We start from the raw sequence: 15,890 nt of genomic DNA on the forward strand, positions 1-15,890 counted from the left end.
AACAGCAAAAAAATCTGTCCTGGTAGCTCCGTTTCCTGAAGAGTAGCCACAATACCTCCGTCAATACCACCAAAGTCTTTGTCAGCTTCACAAAAAGCCACGTGCGGTGGCTGGTCTTGTTCACATGCCTTTTCCTGGAACAGCAGAAGCTGCAGATCACATAGGTGGGACCACATCCTGCCCTGAAATCGGAACAGCCCCAGGAAGAAACGCGGCGCCCTTTCAATACACCGTGTGCCTTGGGCTGTGCGGGAACTGCACGGGGCTGTAAGGACAATTTCCCTCAAGAGGACATTTATTTTCACCTTACCTGCTATTTTTATAAGCTTGCAGATTGCATTATGTAATATAACCATTAATTATACTGTTGTTCAGCATAATTCACCTGCAATGGTTCAAACTGCTTCCAGAAGTTTAACAACCCAAAGCGCAATCCTCTGATTGCGCAACAGCCACTGACAGATTTGGAGTATCCAGTTCCAAACAAAAGGAAGAAAAAGAAATCAAAACCCTCATCAGCCCTGGAATAAGGCTGGAAAAAATGGACAGTGATCCTGCTGACCAGCCCCACAGCTTCACCAGGCGAAATGTAGAAAAGGAAAGGTAGCAGCTGAAAGCAACTGCTCGCCCAGATGCTGGAGCTGGACCACTTGGTGTCCATCTGTACCCCAACGCAGTGCCATCACAGGGCTTTCTACCTTTTCACTGCCTTCAAGAAGCAAAGCTGGCTCCTGCGGGTTGCTGGCTCCACTGATCCTTCCCCTGCTCTCCTTCCACAGCTGCGCATCCCCGCGGTGTGCAGGGCTGCGGCACCACGCAGGTTCTGCTCTGCTCCTGCAGGCACTGCTTCGTTCCTGCTTTCCAGGCCAGAGAGCTGCCAAAAAGCACGCTCACCAGATGACTCCTCAACATATTCTGAGCTAAAACTAGTCTGAAATTAAACTTACATATTGCTTCCATTTTTTTTTGAATGCACTTTTTTCTCCAACACACCACAAGTTCATTTGTTAACACAGCAAAGAAAGACTTCCTCCTAAAGGTTGTCTAAAAACCAGTAAGAAACATAGAAAATTGTGTCCCTTTTGCATCTTACTCATCACAGGCACTACAAGATCTCAATCACCAGCACCCACTGCACCCAGCAGCCCCCTCCCTTGGAAGCTGTGTGCCCTTTCCATCCCCTCCGCCAGCGTGAAGCTCCCTCGCAAGCCCCAACACAATTCTGCATGCATTATTTATCCCTCTTGCTAAGTCATGCAGTGGGATAATTACTTAACCATTGTAATGATATTTTGCAATGGCTGTACTCTATTATTCTAATTGATTTTCATGGGATTGCTTTTGCTGCATGTTTTGAGCACAAGAATTTATTTTCCTGCAGTAGGAAAAGCTAAGTTTATTTTTAATAAAAACAATGTTGATACATGGCTCACATTTCTGCTCTCCCTGCTAACAACCACTGAATACACAAGATGTGGGTTTTTTTTTTCCAGAAATCTAGTGAGATAGAAAATTATATATTAACTGATGTAATTATTAACCAGAAAGTGTTTTCCTTACAATAGGATTTCATTTGACTTCTAAGACTCCAGTGGGTGAACCTGCCCAGTTTTTGAAAGGTGACAGACCCACAACCTTTTCACAAACTAAAGTCAAAATATATTTGCGTGGTCTTGCTTAACAGCACAATAAGTTTTAGTGAGATAAATGCTCCACTTCAGACTGGGACAACTCTTAGCACAGCACTAAATAAAAGTCAGTCCTGTCCATGTACTCAACACGACACAAGCCACACACCAGAGCAGCCCAAGCAAGCAGCTATTTGTGCCACCCTGCCCCCGGGATATTCTTCAGGCTACACATGATTCAAGATGTACTTGTAAAACTTTTGTGAAGAGATGAATAGGATCTCAAAAAACACAATAGCCCCAGCAGTTCAGAACTGGTAACAAAACTTTTCCCCCCCCCCCCCCCGCCTTGAGCCAGAAATTCTTCCAGGAGGAGCTTTGCTTTGAGCTACTGAAGATGAAGGGAAGAGAAGCAAGGAAAAGCAGCGTGCTGCTGGTAGTCGTCTCATCATACCTACTGCTCACCTGCCACCTAAATGAGCAAAGGCAGGGATACAGCTCAGAGGAAGGAATATGGTCTTTATAGTTATATGCTAAGTTCAAAACCCAAGAATTTAGCAGTAGAAAGAAGAAACTTTTGACAGATGAGACTCATCAGGAACCAGGACCATGCCTTATTTTGTTTCCTTCCACTTAGTAGCAAGAAATCAGCTGGGTTGGGTTTGATTGCTACCTATGACATGTATTTACATTTAAAAAATAAAGTTTTATCAGTCTCAGCACTGCCCTAACTTCAGAGGCTACCAGGACAAGGACAGCAACAAGAAATCTGAAGGAGTTCTCTGCTCAAACGGGCACAGAACTACTCCCCAGAGCCTCGTTTAGGGTTTATACAATACAATTCATTTCTCAATTCTTTTTTATCTATTAAAAAACACTCTCTAGAAAAAAAAAATAGTCCTGGAAAAAACGCAGTTATTTTTTGTGATCTTGCTTAAGTTGAATGTCATCTCACTCCCATTCTTCTCAGCGTGTCAGTCCCAGACACCCGACCCAGCTCCTGCAACTGACAGCCAAGGGCTGCCCTCACTGCTGCTGCCCCTGGACATGAATCAGAAAAACCCCATGTGAACAACAAAAGGTCATGTTCTCTGCATGTGTCAGCTACCTGCCGAACCACGATGGAGTTTCAAATGCTAGCACGTTCAGAAATAAAGCCACCAACTGTTATTAAACTAATTTCAGAGCAGCACTGTGGATTCCCACACCCATGACTAAGTAAGCATGCTCCTCATGCTGCATACGTTACAAAAAAAGCCTCTCGTGTTTGCGACAGCCGTTTAGAAACAAGCAAGCGTAGTACAAAGCCGTACAATCTCCTAACTTTGAATTTGGAGTGCCTGGTTTACAGTGCAAAAAAAAAGGCAGGAGGAAGAAAAACTAAAGAGATGGAAACAAAACCCAGGTACTGCGAGGTGTTATCCCTACACATTAGAAAAAAATATCTGAGAAGTGGCAGAGAAACATCACATGTACCTTATTACGGGCTGCTTTCCATGACTGACATCTGGCACAAGCATGAGTCTCCCAAGCACAGGAGGTGAGACTGTCCTCACGTTTAAATCGTGATAAATGCAGACACTGAATACTAAGGTGCCATCTCCTATGCATTTACAGAGCAGACATGGTGCTCTTCCACTCTGTTCATTGTTGACTTCTGTATCAGTTGGTTCATTTGTAATAGGGAAAAAAACCATCATCCTCTTCACCCAGGTAAGGAGGCTGTTGCTTATTACCAAGTTTCACCATCGCATCTTTGAAGGCTGGTTGAATGCCAGAGTCCCAGCACAGCGGTGTCAATTCCCAGCCCTTCAACACAAGAGACACAAGCTGGGAACCCACGGGTCTGCACCTCCCAACGCACACACACGTGGTCCCAGCTGGCAGAGGTGCTGTGAAGCTGCCGTTGCACCTGAATCATGTAACAAACCTCAGGGTTTCGCAGGCTGATTCCCGGTGTTGCAGCCTGTCCGGAGATGTGTGAGCTCATCTTGACCTCAGGAGTTAAGCAACTTGCAGCTAACTTGCGTCACATCCGCTAACACGTACTTGGAGTTAATGACTCTTAATTGCTCCCAGAGCACTGTATTCCTACACCCACAGCTGAGCACGCTCCTCGCTCCTCGCTCTGCTAGCCCGCACGTGAAGTTATGCAGCTCCTGGTGCCGTGCACAAGGCAGCCGTGAGGTTTCACCAGAGTCACGGAGCGAAGATATCACCATTTTCGAGGGCAAAGCAGTGGACAACGCCTGCCCACCTCGTTCCAGGAATCAATTTGCAGCTGCATCACCATTCACTTTCTTGCTGCACTTGCTCTTGTTTGAGATGAGCACCTCTGTGCCGTTTGGAGAACAGGAGACTTGCTGTGAAGTCTGACCCCATGTGCGGTTTTTCAGAGAACAGTTCAGGATTTTGAAGCATTTTCCAAAAATTGACTTCCCCTCCTGTAAGCTGTATGTGGGGGGTTGTTATAATTACACCTGCTCGACCTGCACGCCATCACCCAGCTGTGATGGGACCAGGAGCTAAAGGGAAGAGGAGCAGCACCTCGCCCCCCCAACACCCTGCTCAGCCATGCCTGCTGCCACCACTCCTGCCAATTTCGGTTTCGTTTTATATCACGTGGCAATTCAACAGCTCTGGACACCGAGGCACTACGAGGCACTACTCACGCAGGACGCCCAGCCCTGAAATCACACCGGTTACCCCAAACACCCATGTTTCCAGTGGTTTCCCTCCGAGTTAAGATGTGCCGTCCTCAAATCCAAGCAAAGAGATGTCCCCTGCAAAACCGGGGAGCTCACTACCAGCACGCCGAGTGGAGATTAAGCACGAAAGTTTGTAGGAGTTGAGGGAAGGAGCCCCTAGGAGAGCACATCTCGCAGCCACAGCTGTGCTCGGCGCTGAAGGTCTGCCACGCTCCTCCTCTGACGTTTTCTTCGCACTTCCGAGGGTGGGAGAAATCCCACACAGCTCCTTTTTTTCCCAAAAACATTTTAGGGTTTGTAAAGACTGAAACCAACCACTGGAAAAAGCGCCATGGAATATAGTAGAAATAAATAAATAACCAAGGAAAGCAGCTTTCAGGAGCCCGGCTCTATTCACCAAAGAAGTCCATTCCAGTTGCAGCTGCCCAAATTGCTGACAATTTTCCAATGATCACTTCTCCCTGGAGCAGATTACCAGAGTTAGGCAGGCCACAGCTCCTCAGTGACACGGTGAAGCTCTATGGACACTCAGCTGCTCCACGTCATGGGTGTTTAAAATTTTACACCGTAACTTCACATGTAGGCAGCACACACCACATTTGACTGAATCGTAAAACACCGCTCGTACTGACAGAAAATGCTCATCGTAAGTGGGTGAATGAGTCCTGCTTTCTCTTCCTGCTGCAGTGAGGCAAAACACAAAACCCAGTAACTTTTTAAGATGTCCTTGGATCCTTCGATACTTCACTTCTCAGACAAAAGCAGAACCCCAGTCCTAGAGTTCCTTTGGGATAGGTGTGTAAAAACAACAAAAGGCACACAATTCCCCCAAAATAAGTCAATTTCTATGACAAAGTTTTTACCTGCTGTAGGATTCCCTTTAGCTAATACCATGCCGAACTGGAAACATCGAGCGCATTTAATATTTGTGTTCAGCTGATCCACACAGCCATGCCTGCTGCAGATAACACTGTCAATGGCTCTTTTTCCCCTCCCTCCTCCATACGGCACCTGTAATAACTCAGTAATAGCAGCAAACAGGCACCGAGCGAGCTCCCTCGCCGGGTTAGCATCACAGAGGAAAGCCTCTCCTGCCGATGCTAATGATGTGCTCTACCCTGCTATCCCCAGGAGACAAATGACTGCACTGCCTGATTGACTCCATCACGGGGCCATCGTCCATCAATGTATTGCCTCCTTTATTGAAATCTCATCTCGGGAAGAGAAAAAAGTGCTCGTACCACTTCGGGAAAACAGGGGAAGCGCTTTCAGAATAAGAGCTCCAAGGCACACAATTAGAGCCAAATGTTTCAGCAGAAAGACACATTTCCAGCAACCCCAATGTACATACGTATGCTTTGTTCAACCAGGACAAAAATGATTTACGTCCTTATGCTAATCCAGGTCTTCTGGTGGTGCTGGGTTTTTTGTTTGTTTGTAAGAAGAGGAATGAAACAGCTACTCTAGGCATAATTTACCTGGTCAAGCTAAAACACAAACGGCAAATACAGCCATACAGACTGAAGAAGGGAGCCTTGAGGGTATTTAGGCAGCTGATTTGCTACCAGGTGAGTTTCAGCTCCTTGCACACTGCCTCAAATGACACTAACGCGGTGTTATCCCCACTGACACCTGCAAATGGAAGGGAGCACACACAGATCTTATCTACTATGTTGATAATAACATGGAAAAAGGAAAAGGAGGGATCTATTCAGTCAGGAACTACCCCTGTGATTTGAGAAATGCTGCACATTCTGCAGCAGGAACAGGACACGGGCACTAAACCCCATCCAGCAGTGTCCTGATCGACTTTCTGATCCAGTCCTCCCCCATCGTAGGTCCACTTCTGCGATTTGACTATGTCAAATTGCACATGAATTACCCAGACATCGCTCCGCCTGCACGAAAATAATTTAGTTGAGGAAAAATTTCTGATTGTAATCAGTCTCGCATTTGTCTGCCCAACAATATAAATCCAAAGTAGGCAGCTTTATCTCAGGCAAGACGTTTTGTCTCACTTAGCACCTCTGCACGCTACAAGCAATCCATCACAACTCTGAAATCCCAACGAACAGCCTGCCTCAGAAAACACATCTAAATATTTATTCCTCACTTACCCCTAAAGGGACTCCACCGAGTCTGATAAGATCCTCACGCTAGAGTTTCTGGGACTCCTGGAGATGTCCAAGCACTAAGTTGGACTTCTGGAAGTTTGCACCTCCGTATCACAACTGATAAAAAGCACAGGCTGGGTTTAAACATGGAACAGCCCAGCTCTCAGCAATGTGCTCAACAAGGGAGGTTCAAACTGCATCAGCCAAAGTTAAAATCCATCTAAAAATCAGAAGAATCCTGCTTCTCTGGTACCTAATTTCACATCTTGCTATTCTGATCCTCGCAGCACGGATTGCTACTCCACAATCACAGGCCAGCGCCCCAAGAACACACCATGCTTCTCAAAATCAGGCCTCCTGGTTTCAGGATCTAAACCTCAAATCCGTACAACCCCTTATCCTCACAGAATTCCAGTATTGCTTATTAAGAGAACGTTAACTGTGACTTCACTTCAAGAAACACAGGCAGCACTTTCAATAACAGAACACTACCAAATAAGGCCCAATTTTAACCAGTTTTGCTTCTTTTAAGGAGTTAAGATCCACCTCTGAAGATCCCAAGTTAGTGAACAGTCGAATGAAACACTCTAGGCCAGCAAGGAGTGATGCTTTTTCTCCTTTTAGTTGAGCCACTCAGAATTACAATCTTCCCAGTGCTTAACAGTGAGTGAATTTGTTGGCGTACCAATTAGCAGTCTTCTCCAAAGAACACGTTCCTAATTAATAGCTGGCTTATGGGAAGAACAACGCTGAGGATTCGGTCATACCTCCAGACATAATGAAAAAGTGTGAATCGAGCTGTGGTTGATATACAGGAAAATCACTGTAGTTAGCAGACGTAACCTGCAAAAGGCACTTTCATAAGCAAAACAGGCATTTTCACCTTTTTTCTGTTATACCATCTAATCTTGGACATCTGCTTACGGCAGGGATGTATATTCAGGGTATGAATATTTGAGCAGAAATGCCCAAATTTCTCCTTTTGCCTTGGGAAGAAGGAGAGTGCACAGAGATGCAAAGTGCCACTGCAAGACGCAGCCACATCTGTAGTGTGTGTGAGTCTTATTTCAGGTCAGCGCTGCGTGTTACGAAACTCCAGCACACCTTGCAAGTGACCTACATTGTGGAATTCAAACCCACTAACCTACAGAACCACCTGAAAGCCCACAAAATAGGTCAGTGGGTTTCCTGGTAGGAAGAATTACACAGGCAAAAAGACGCAGATGTAACAAAGAGCACTGAGATTGCGTCCTTCACCAAACGAAGGCAGGAGCACGCTACAAATCCTATTTTTTACCCTGCTCTTTTAGGTCTGGCGAGGCAGGGAGGAAAGGAGCAGAAGCTACAGCAGTGAAGCTGTGTCAGTAATTCAGGCCTGAAGCAGAGGGGGCCTTGCAGTAGCCAGAGCACAAGCGACACCTGATTCACAACCAGCAGCAAACTGGCCTGGAGTTATGGCAGAGGTACCCGAGCACGAAGCCTGGATGAAGACAACCAAAATAATTCATCTGGCCCACAGCACGTTCCCTGACACCTTTCATCCCTCCGGGGTCTCGGGTCACAGGCATTGTTTTCAGAGACCTCATAATTCAGCCAAAGCAGCCCCACAGCACTGGGGCTGGCGGGGGATGTTAGCATGCAGCACACACAGTAAGCCAGACCGTGTGTGAGCCAAGGGTGTCCACAGAGAACTGCATCCACCACTTCCCTCCTTGCAGCTGCTCCTCGGGGCGATGCTGTGCAGAAAAGTTCCCATTTCCAGGCCGTACGAGGTCCCAGCTATTTGATGAACAAACCTGGATCAAGGCACAGGACACGCGTTGATCCTGCAGCCGGAGCAGCACGAAAACAACCCGGTGGGTTTGAGACAGGCAGGCAGAGAAAGCCAGGCTGCATTCCTCAGCCCACGAGTCCTGCACGAGGGCCTGCGAGGCCCACGTCCCACTGTCTGCACCGCCTGCTCTCAGCTCTAGGAGAAAGTTGCGTGCCCTCTCCTCCCACGCGCGCATGCAGACTTTGATTTAGATTCCCGTCTCCAAAAAAAGCAGTCCATGGAGGAAGGAGAAAATGAATAATATCCACGCTGCGTGCTATCGATGGCAGATTAACACACTCGGCGCCGCGGTTTATCAATTAGACCTTTAGACTGTCTCAGTGGAAGCAGGGGACGGAGCTTTAAATCCTACCACCTGCGATCACTTAACCCGAACGTGTAACCTCCGTGAGAACTGTAATACACCTCATCCACACTCAGCATTTTACTGTGCTATTAAATGCATTTTTTTCTTCCCCTGCTACCAAAGGGCCACGATAGAAGCAGTCAGTATGCCTGACCACGATCTTCAGGACCAAAAAGTGGTAGCAGAGAAGCGAGTCCCAGCTGCCAGCACACCTACAGCATTTCAGGTACCCAAAGCTGCAAAGTGGAGCCAGGAGCCATCCCGAGACGCTCCACATCAATGCAGAGGATCCTCCCCGCTCAGAACAATTCCCCAGAGGTGCTGAGGCCCAAGAGGAAAAAACTACGTTTGTGGTAATGAGATCATCAATGCCAGACCCAAACACCAGCAAAGAGCAAATCAGGACACCACTCGTACTCCTTCCAGCAGCCAAAGCACAAGAGACTGATCCTATGCCAGCTTTCTGCCTGCACCAGGATGACAGATAATACCAGATCCGAAGCTGAATAGCTTCATCCGCTCAGATGAAGCCTTACAGACTAAGGCTATGCTGGTTAGAAAAGCACACCATGAATCTGTACCAGCAGACAGCTTATAATGGCTCATGGCTGATGCATTTCGGGTCTGACAATATAAGTCATGAAGTCAAGCGGTGCGTCGCCAAAGCACAGCCCCGGAGTTCAGGTCTGGCTGGGAACAATCGGCATTTTCTGCTTCTGAAGGGCTGATTGGATGCAAGATTTGCAGAAGGCTCCTATTCTTAGCTGCCGTGCCACAGTGGGCTTGCCAAACTTAGCGAAAGTACTCTTCGTCTACAAATTCAGAGTAAGAGCCGCTTAGTTTTAGGCAGCGCTGGTAAACACGACTTGAGAAAACCAGGGGCTGAAGAGCTCCCTACACGTGGTTGAATGTTTAGCAAATGCCTGTTGTGAAGCCCAGCTCTCAGAGTGACCAAGCCACGATTACGCTGCTCTCATCGATCACCAACTGAGAACCAACTTCCCTTCTCCGACAGCTCCTCCAAAAAGTCCCATACTCCATATTTGTAGAAAGGACAGCCCTGCTGCAAAAATAAAACCCCGCCTAACGCAGGTGAAAGATACTTAAAGAACTGAATGAAAACCACTTTGCCTCTAATCTACACCACCACGGCACACCAGCACGTATTTTTAGAAGGGTCCTGCTAATAGATGGCAAATAAGCAGGGCACATCTTAGCTCTACAGAGGCTGGGCTCGGAAGCCTGATTCCTCATTCCAGGAATAGCAGGACTATCTGGGGGCTATTCTGGTCAGCCCGGCCTGGGTACAGAACAAGAGTACTGGCGCTGGTGACATGGACAGCAGCTGATGTCCCTCAAGGTGCTAGCTTAGATACTGCAGACGTGCAAAGGGATTCTCTGAAGAACTGAAGAGGAAGAGCACCAGCATCCGAGGCACCTGCTCCAAGCAAAACAAAGTTCAGGTTAAAATTACTCTGCTCGGCCTCCCCTCAAAAGGAAGCATGGCAGGAGAGCGAAACACTACAGATGCATGCTCCTTGAACGTGTATTTCATTGTGGAGTGCTCACCTCCCCATGCAGCCTCCATATCACGTACGTTGGGTATGCAGATATTAGCAACAAATACAACAGAAATTCCTAGTAATAAGTGTATTCCTTCCAGAGGGCACGTATGAAACAATTTATTATTTTTCTATTAAGAAGTCCCCTTTTTTTCTTCTTAATTTGCACGTCAGGTATCTAATTGCTGCCCTCACACCTTCTGGTGACTACTTTCAGCATGTTTCTTCACTATAAAGGACATGAAACTCAGCTAACAAAGTGCTTATCCTCAAGTTAGACAAAACCTACCATCATGGAAGCTCTGCCACCTCGCACTGCTCGCCTGTTAAACCAAATGGAAAACTGCAGAAAACAACTACCTGTGAGGAATCAGAGGGAAGGGGGAATAATCTGCTTCATAACGATGCTTTAAAGCACACGGAAACATTCTGCACAGCCACGCCTGGGAGGAGAGAGAAAGCTACAAGTGCATAGGAACATAACACATGTGAACCAGAAGAGAAAAAACAGGGAAGAGGAGCAAGAATACCCTTAGGAAAAAAAAAAAAGTAAACAGGGAGATGGTCTCACATAGGAACCTACAACCCCCCCAGTAGGAAATGCAAGGCCAAATTCTGCCCCAACATTCTCAGGAAATCCAGAGTAAACTTTCTTTCCATGTTTGAAGTAGTAATGGATATTGGAAGGGAACGTGTGTTTGCGGAGCGAAATTCCCAGCAGAAGTTTTAATTCGAGTCTTCCTCTGTGTTCGGGACCCGACGGGGCTCTAGCAGAGCAAGCTGCCAGGACAGCCAAAGGACACAAGTGGAAGCAGTGACTAGCACCACTTCCCCGAGCCATTACACCAATACAAAAACCTCCAGGAAAGAAAATCATTGCAAACCCCAGCAAGCACATTACCATTATTCATTCCCAAGCTAGCCAATTAAATTGTCATCTCGCTGAACTGGATGTTGTGCTGAACACAGCTTGCATCTTTGCTGCTAGCCTCTGAGAGGGAAACTTAAGGAAAACTCAAGATGCTCCATACTCATTATACCTGCCTAAGTACAGAGAAATGAAGTTTAACCATAAAAAAGCAAGGATCGAGTTGGGGAAAGTGTGCTGGCGACGTGTAATAAATTCAGTATTCAAGGTTTAATATAATCTTTGCCTGAAAACTCTCAATTCTCTTGAGATGGATTTGACCTTTTTTTTTTTTTTTTTTAAAGTCTGAAATATTTACAAACAATCCCTTGAAAAAGCATTCAGATGCAGCTCAACTATTTAGCACATACCAAATAAAAATCACTGTAGATCAACCCTAAGAGTTACTGCACGGAGCTAAAGCTCCTTTTATGAGAGCCTATGGAAAGGGGATAGCTGGATCTGAGAAAGCAAAAATCCTACAGGCTGCCAGCCACCCCTCCCACACACACCACACAAAGATTGTATCAAGTCTGAAAAAACACTCGCACAGTAAGAATTAGCTAACGGCCTTACTAGCTCTCAAATTGGAGAATATTTGGGCTCCAAAGTAAATTCTACAGCAAATAACTGACTTCGGGGTGGGATGTGGGTCATACTAGGTCTTATTAAAATACTGAGCATACTGTTATTTCCCACTACAATTTGATGAAAACCAGTTGCCTCATCACATCTACAAAGTCCTTCTTTCACTACTCTGTTGAGTTAGTTTTTTGTTGTTTTTAGTTTCTGTTAAGTGTTACCAAAGCCAGCCTTAATGAAGCACGGTGGTTTTAAATGGGGGATAGGTGTCATCAACCCGTCAAATTACAACTTAAAGGTCAAGCTCATCTCATATTTTAAGTAATAAATTATCAATCATAACTCACTAGGTTTTCTTCCACCAGTGACTTATTAAAAAATTCTGATGAATTTCCCAGCCATTGCCTTGTACCTCTCACCCTGTAACACTCAGAGCAATACCACAACAAAGAGCTCTGACCTCCCAGGTCTTCTCAACGCACCGAGTTCACTCAACATCCAGCCCCTCCTGCTTTCGGTTAGATTTATTCACAAATCACATCAATATGCAAGAAGACATGATGGTCCATTGAATATTTAGAATACTTTCTCTCAAACTCCACAAACAAAAGCAATTTAAAAAGCAGCAAAAATGAATAGAAAGCTGATGAATTAAATGAATTAAAATTAGAAGCCATTCAGAAGAGTCTATTAAAAGCTAAGCAGAAGTGCAACGTTCTAGACACGAGGATCACATCTGGCAAGTAAGGCTACAGTTCTTAACCTGAAATCAATTGCTATCCCCTTTTAAGGGCCCTTTAAAAGAAAAACATCTTACTATCTCAACAAACCTTTTGAAACTTCTCATTAAAAAAAAAAAAAAGGAGGAAAAAAAAAGCCTTCTGCTCTCAAAATGAATGTCAGTATGGTGGCCAAATGAAAATGAGCTGGTATGATAGCAGATACAATCCATGTGGACTCCTACATCTCATTACGACTCTCCTCCTCCAAACACTCGTGCACATGCTCGGCATTATGCTGGGAGAACTTTCAGCGACTGCCTGCAAGGCTGCACTGTGCTGCAGCAGCACAGCTAAATACCAGACAACTGCAGGACCAACGTGTTTTACCTGAATCAATGGGGAAGCCAAGACAACAGAAACCCACAGAAATCAGGCACGCTTTGAAGGTTTAGTTGCATGACAAAACAAGATTGAACAAAGCCAGTGAAGAATCAGATCTATGCGCATACAGAACGCCACTGTCCCGAAAGCCCGGACCTTATTCAATGATGTAAAACAATTTTAAATAGCATAGTTAAGTTCAACACCTCGGCATATTCTGTAAAATGTGTAGGGATACTTGTAATCAACATGCATAGCGAAACACCCAGCAAAGTGCTACAACTCCATGGCTGTAACTCAGAGCTTCCATGGCCCAAAAGCACGCTCCCCATTACAAATGCAGGCACTCCACATTGCTTAAAGCACAGTGCGAACAGTAACTAACCAAAAACACTTTAACCTCCTTTGTCAATCAAGTCAAGACACCCGAATCACGAGAACAGCCCGCCCATGAGGGCATCTCAACACACTGTTTCTTTCAAAGAAGGAAAATGACACTTTTCGCAACGCAGCTCTTACACACAGCTTCCTTGACGGAAGAGTTACGTGAACTCGAATTCGGGCCATACAACATTCACAAAAAGCAAATCAGAAGACAACATCATAGAACAAATCAGAAGAAAAGAGAAAAAGCAGACCACCACGTGCCTATTTCAGCACCAACTGGTATTTCCAGAACCAACTTTCTGGACCAATTAAACGGCAAAAGTGCAATTTGGGGGTTTTAGGAATTAAATTAGCCACCGTGTGCCAGCTGCACAACCTCGCAAAGACTCCCAGGTCCTCAGCATAAGGCAACCAGCGAGAAGTGACAGCTAAAGCTTCCAGCAATCCGCACCATTCCCACGAAAGCCGATTCCTTTGAGATGACAACAGACAGAGAGATCAACATCTCAGGAAGGGAGCTGTTGTTCTTGTGGCATCCTTGGTTTCAGCTGTTTCCCGTCTCACTCCCTAATCCTCAGTTATTTTTGTTTTTTACTCCTGGGGAAAACACAGGTAGATCTCTCCCCAAAACACAGGAAACCATCGGCCCCAAAACACAGCCCGAACATTTCGGACTGCCTGCAGAGCTTTAAGAAGTCTTTCTCACAACAGCAACAGAGAAGCACGGCACAACAAAAAGATTCAGGTCGCCGCCACAGTCACAAAACACATTTTCCAGCTCTAATTAAGCGCTTGAAAGAGAATTTTTAAAAACCCCAATATTTTCAACGGGGACAGCCGGGACTACATCTCGGGGAAGGAGCGGGGGGGGCGACACGAAGAAGGGGGATGTGGAAAAGGGTGGAAATCAACAAGTCAGCGAGGCTGAGAGCCGCGGCTGAAGGCGGGCATTACCTTGTGGAGGTGCCTTTCCGGACATCGCAGATGCTGCATTTGAAGGCTTCGGCGCTGTTCCTGAAGGTGCACACGCTACAATCCCAAAAGCCTTCGTCGGCTGCAGGTTTGGCTTGCCTTTTTGGCCTTGAGGAGGGAGAGGGAAAGCGCGTGTGTGTGTGTGTGTGTGCGTGTGTGTGTGTTTGGGGAGGAGGAGAAAAGAAGCAGGAGGAGGAGAGAGAGAGAGAGAGGAGAGAGAGAGGGGAGGAGGAGAGAAGGAAAACACACACATTAGAAACCATATTACACAGCCCTCCAGCCCAGCGCCTTCTCCTGCCCTCCCCGCTCCCCTCCTCATCACCGGGGGGCTCCGGAGCCCCGCGGGGCCCCTCAGCGGTGCTGGCGGCTCCGTGCCCCGGCCCCCCCGAGGGCCAGCCCGGGCCGGGCCGAGCCGGGCCGGGCCCCCCCGAGCCCCCCAGCCCCAGAGGGGCGCCGCCGTCGGGGCGGGGGCAGCGGCGTTGGGGCGGGGGCCGTCCCCCCCCCCCCGCCTCCCCCCGCCCTCCTTTTTTTTTTTTTTTTTTTTTTTTTTCGGAGGGGCGGGCGGCGAAGAGTTTGAAGGCCGGGAGGCGTGTTCGGCACCCGCCCGCCGCCTCCACCTTGTTAAATCTCCCTTTGTCTGGGAGAAGTGAGTGTGCGGGGCGGGAGTGCGTGTGCGAGCCGCGCCGCCATGGCTGCTCTCACACCACAGCAGCCCTGGCACCGGCGAGCGGGGAGGCACGAGCACTTCTCCTCCACCACCTCCTCCTCGATCTCCCGCTGCCCTTCCACGCTCCCCTCCATCTTAGGAGCCTCCCTCCCAGCCCGCAAGCCACCCCGCGGGGCCGGGGCGGCGCGGAGTTGGCCCACCTGGCGGGGCGGCGCGGCGGCCCCCCCTCCTCTCCTCCCGCCCGCCCTCCCTCCATCTTAGGCGCCCCCTCGCCGCCGCCCGCCCGCCCGCGGCGGAGCGCACGCACACCGCTGCCAGCCAGGGGCCTACAGCGCCGAGCCGCCGGCCCAGCCGCCCCCTCCCCGCGCTCACCTCCATCTTAGGGGCTCCTACCCGGACTCCCCTCTCTCTCTCTCTCCCTGCCTCCCACCATTCTTCCTTCCTTCCCTCCCTCCCTCCCTCCCCGGCTGCCCCGCCGCTCGCTCTCACCTGGTCGGGCTCTTCTTGTCGCCCATGACCATGGATCGGGGCCGCCCCTGCCCTGCGCACAAAGAAAGCCGCGAGGGGGAGGGAGGGCGGGTGGAAGGGAGGGAGGGAGGGAGGGGAGGGCGACGGGGGCTGCCTGCGGCCAGCGGGCTCCGGGCTGCTCCTCACCCCCGCGCCGCCGCCGCTCCTGCCGCTGCCAGGCTCGGCTCCAGACTAGCAGCGCAGCCCGGCGCCCTCCCTCCCTCTCCTTCTCTCTCCCTCCTCCTCCTCCTCCTCCTCCTCCTCCTCCCCGCGCCGCTCCGGCGGGCGGAGCTCGCTGCCGCGCCGCGGCCAATGGAGGCGGCCCCGCCGCCAGCCCCGCCGGGGGAGCGGAGCGGAGAGAGGGGAGCGGGGCGGGGGGCGCCCCCCTGGCCGCGGGGTCCCACCCCTAGGGCTGGGGAGAAGGCGGTGGGGAGCACCCTGTGGGGGGTGCAGAGCCGGGGCTGTGCCCCTCAGGGTTTGGGGGGGAGTGCACACAACCACCCCCCCGTGCCGGGACCCCAAAGCGGGGAGGGTGCTTTGAGCTGCAAGCGACCCCTGTTCTTCCATGCCCTT

General features: G+C 48.8%; 1 protein-coding gene across 1 annotated transcript in view; it reads right to left on the bottom strand.

Moving 5' to 3' along the window:
* RYBP (RING1 and YY1 binding protein) overlaps positions 1-15,539 on the bottom strand; it is a 42,102-nt gene extending 26,563 nt beyond the window's left edge. The window contains exons 1-2 of the mRNA XM_032194143.1: positions 15,300-15,539; positions 14,126-14,251 (exon numbers count right to left, since the gene is read on the bottom strand). Coding sequence (XP_032050034.1) covers positions 14,126-14,251; positions 15,300-15,331 — 158 coding nt within the window. The 5' untranslated portion in view covers positions 15,332-15,539. The remainder of the gene's footprint in view (positions 1-14,125; positions 14,252-15,299) is intronic.
* Between the last annotated feature and the right edge of the window lie 351 nt (positions 15,540-15,890).

This window comes from Aythya fuligula, chromosome 10 (assembly GCF_009819795.1).
Source record: "Aythya fuligula isolate bAytFul2 chromosome 10, bAytFul2.pri, whole genome shotgun sequence".
Taxonomy (NCBI): Eukaryota; Metazoa; Chordata; class Aves; order Anseriformes; family Anatidae; genus Aythya; species Aythya fuligula.